Genomic DNA, 4491 nt, shown 5'->3' on the forward strand with positions numbered 1-4491 from the left:
AGTGCGACTTATAGGGCTACTCTGCTGGCCTCCTAATCTGAGCCTAAGGGATTTAACAGCCTCCTTCAGGCTGCTGGACCCGTCTTCAACAAGCTCCTGACCCACAAAAGGCACCTTCCAGATTCTGGGCCCTTGGAAGGGGTCTTTTAGCTCCTAAAGTCATGCTTTTTGGCTCTTCGCGAACGTATCGCTCCAGATCCTAGTCACCGGAGAATCCAGCAGAGCACCCATGTTCATCTCTTCACACAGCAGGCATCATCTGCTTGCAGCCGTGAGGCTTTAACCTGTCCATCCGCGACACCGGGCCTGCTCCTGGAGCCCTGCTGACCATTGTCAGTAATGCTCTCTTTGGTGAACTTCTTACCTGCTGATGGGACTCTTGGCACAATTCTTGAAAAAGTAAGACTAATCTGGGACTGTATCTGACCCACGCTCCATCGGAGTTAACTGGAACCTTTGACTTTAACCCATCAAGGGTGACCAGTTTTTTCTTTAAAACTTCATAACTCCAGTTCTAATGATTGGATTGTTGTTGTTTTGTTCTATTTATTAAATGTTACCTTATTATTCTAACCTGGAGTAAAATCTAGTTGTGTGATATTTCCACTGTTTACTGTTTGAATTGAAGGACAAATACTATACACACTACCTTCAAGTTAAGGCTGCCTGCTCTGTGCGAAGCTACCAGAGTGTGAGCACAGGATAATTTAGGGTTTACCTGACACTTACCATAACTAGGATTATAGTTCCTGTTTGACTAAGGGGTACACCCCAGTCAACCAACAACCCAATTTCTAACATGATGTTTCTATTTTCATGTCCCTCCGTAAACCCCTACTCACTCCTGTTTCGAACCTGCTTCACCACCCAGATCTCTTTCCATTTATCAGTAAGTAGTGTTCTTATTCCAGTCAACCCTTAGGTGTCACCCATATATACTACCAAATTATATGCCTACATATGTATAGACCTCACCATGGAAACGATAGGATAGGTTGAGACAGATACTTTGAGAATAGCACTTTGTAGAACCGGAGTAATATTACTGTGCTACTACTAAATGTATTACAAAGAACACTTCATGGATAGACTCCAAAATATTTGCTTAAATAGCTATTACCTTGAAATGCAGTCCCCGACTATTGATGCAACTACAGAGCAATTGCCTTCTTTTCAGTAGAACCACTACATCCAATAGTTTATGGGAGATAGCAGGTCTCCATTCAGGTTATTCAACCATAGACTGTTGGATGAAGGAGCCAGTCAGTATTAATGTAGATTGTCACTGACTTTACTCTCCAAAAAGATTTCATTTGCAGCCTGTACCTCTAAACATGGTCACAAGAAATTCAGAAACGATAATTAATGTCTGACAGGGTTTGACTCCAATCAAGATGTCAGGGTGGTGATTGTCCAGAACCTGCTGGGTTTGGGTTCAATTCCAGACATTATAACTGCTTTGAAATGTGAATGAACTACAGATTAAGGTTAATTCTCAAGTGAGGGGTATGGTTGTGGTGGAGATGCATGCTCTGAAATGGCGTCAGTATTTGTGGCATGATCTATTTGACTGTGTAGTCAAAGAAGGGGCCTATTATGGGATAGGACAGGGTGGGGCCAGTGTTAATTCCATAGGTAGGCGTGGCCACTTTTGAGAATGGTCATTGATTCCTTTTCGCTATACTATAGTTTTCGATTTTATTAATAACTATCATCTATGCTAGAAATTGATATTTTTCTTAACTTTAATGTATTACATTTTGCCTGAACAGATACAATCTCAGGATAGAATGGATGTTGGAAATCAGACCTCAGTGACAGAATTCATCCTCCTGGGACTCACTGATGACCCAAGACTTCAGGGTCCACTCTTTGTTTTGTTCCTTCTGGTCTACATCTTATCACTATTTGGCAACATTAGTATCATTGCCTTAATCACCATTGAACCGCATCTCCACACACCTATGTACTTTTTTCTTAGTAATTTGTCTTTGTCTGATTGCTGTTACTCCTCTGTCATTGCCCCTAAAATGCTGGTAGATTTCTTCTCCAGCAAGAAGGTGATCTCCTTCTTTGGTTGTGCAGCCCAGAGTTATTTCTTTACATTGTTTGCAACCATCGAGGCATACATGCTGACAGCCATGGCTTTTGACCGCTATGCTGCTATCTGCCACCCTCTACTGTATCCCCTTATCATCAACAGCGACACATGCATCCTGCTAGTGACCAACGCCTACTTGGGAGCCTGCATCACCGCAGCAGTATACATTGGGTGCATCTTCCACACCTCCTTCTGTGGGCCTAACATCATCAACCATTTCTACTGTGATCTGATGCCACTGATGAATCTCTCCTGCTCTGACACTTTTGTCCGAAGGAAAGTGATTTTTTCAGTGGTGTTTTCCTTTGGCCTCACCTGTTTTTTAGTCACAGTAGCATCATATGTCTATATCATCGCCACCATTTTGAAGATCCGCACCACTGTGTGCAGACCCAAGGTCTTCTCTACCTGCGGCTCCCACATAGCTGTTGTCTGTCTGTTCTACGGCACTACCCTGTTCATCTACCTTCAAATTCCTTCCAGTGACACAGTCACGCAGAGTAAGGTGGTGTCTGTTTTTTATACACTGGTAAATCCAATGCTGAACCCCCTCATCTACAGCCTGAGAAATGAAGAGGTGAAGAGGGCAGTTTGGAAATTGCTGCATGCAAAAAAGAATGTCATTGATTAATCTGTTCCTACCTGTTGTTGTTGACATTTGTATCATGCCTTCTGTTCAGTAGTTCCTGAGAAAATAGCATTTAAAAGCATATAAATATCTATAAGCGCGTACCGTGCGCGCACCGTGCGCGCACCGTGCGAGCACCCTAACGTGCGCGAGCGTAATTCTGATTGGTGGTTACATGTTAGTCAATGTTCGAATCGGTCGAAATCAGGACGTGTCGGCCGCCATTTTGTTTGTTTTCAGTGCGAGAGTGAAAAAGGAAGGTGGCGAACGTGAAAAGGGGGCAGGGTAGAGAGTTCCTGACCCCCTAGCCTTTGTCAGGGGGTCCCTAAAGGACCCCGAAGGCAGAAACATTTTTTTTATTTTATTTTTTTAAAAATCACGGGTGTGCGCACGGTGAAAAACCAAAAAAAACAACAAAAAAAATAATTTAATATGTAGTTTATTGTAAAATAAATATATAAATAAAATAATAATACATACATAACTTAGCATTTAAAAAAACGTACAAATTCACTGAAAAAACCATAGGTTTCATACACGTTATAGTTAGGAATTAGCATTTAAAAAACCTTGCAAATTCACTTAAAAAACCATTGGTTTCACACATGTTATAGTTAGGTGGATATTTCACTCGTAAAAAAACAATGAAACTCCCCCGTTATAGTTAGTTCAGATAACTATAACTCGCGCGACCGTCACTCTATCACAAGGATGATGTCATCAGTGATGTCATGAGTGATGTCACTGACCATGTCATGAGTGATGTAATATGTGACGTCATCAGCAGTGCATTGCGGGCGCGCGAGTTATAGTTATCTGAACTAACTATAACGGGGGAATTTCATTGGTTTTTTACGAGTGAAATATCCACATAACTATAACATGTGTGAAACCTATGGTTTTTTAAGTGAATATATATATATATATCTATATATATATATATATATATATATAGATATATAGATATATATATATATATTCGATCCACAAACTCCGGTAATGAGAATAGGTCTGTCATGGGCGGTCCGAGCCAGGATACCGGAACTCCTTAGTATGCATTCCACAAGTTCCCGCAATGATGAGAAACACTCGGACACCCAGGTTGAATGCAGTTAATTTATTAGGCAAGTAAAAAACAACACATTTCACCTTTACGGCTTAATCACGCTCGTACAAGTTCAAATTCACCATGTTTAAATACATCTTTTACATCGTATTCAAAAACGGACTCACCAGTGCGAGAAATGTTATTGCAACTATCGCGGCCATCTTGTAATATCATAAACTCATTGAATGTCCCATATGTTATCACACACAGACTAACAATTAATATCGTAGCTGTTAATTACAATATTCTCAATATATTATGCTTCAATATTGAATCATTTCCATAATGCATCTGTCTACGAGATTTATATAACACGTAATAACAGAAAAATAAAATGCGGATATCATATGTATCGAAATTCATTTGAAAGTAAATAATATCGTTGGACCATATATTATTATATTTGGGCATTGTTATCTGGCTCCTCGGTTTATCGCACAGTCTCCACAGCGCATTCGTGTTATGAGACTGATAACAGAGACAACCTCATTGGTTAGCGATAACTGTGTTTTGTCAACGTAGTTAATAAAGATGTAGTATCCAAACTTTTTCATTCAACCCAAGTGGGCATGATTAATTGAAAATAACAACATCATAGCACGCAAATTAGGAATGCTATGGCTCTAAAACATGTGTTATTACATTTAGGCATTG

General features: G+C 40.2%; 1 protein-coding gene across 1 annotated transcript; it reads left to right on the forward strand.

Moving 5' to 3' along the window:
- Nucleotides 1-1784: 1784 nt before the first annotated feature.
- LOC146839611 (olfactory receptor 5A1-like) lies at nt 1785-2732 on the forward strand. Its single transcript, XM_085650828.1, has one exon. The coding sequence runs from the start codon at nt 1791-1793 to the stop codon at nt 2730-2732; it is 942 nt and encodes a 313-aa protein (XP_085506954.1). The 5' UTR covers nt 1785-1790.
- The last annotated feature ends 1759 nt before the right edge of the window (nt 2733-4491 follow it).

The sequence above is a fragment of the Triturus cristatus genome, chromosome 4_1 (genome assembly GCF_964204655.1).
Source record: "Triturus cristatus chromosome 4_1, aTriCri1.1, whole genome shotgun sequence".
NCBI classification, from domain to species: domain Eukaryota; kingdom Metazoa; phylum Chordata; class Amphibia; order Caudata; family Salamandridae; genus Triturus; species Triturus cristatus.

Excerpts from the sequence above, each read along its gene's own strand:
- LOC146839611 (XM_085650828.1), top strand. The coding sequence starts at position 1,791 with ATGGATGTTGGAAATCAGACCTCAGTGACAGAATTCATCCTCCTGGGA.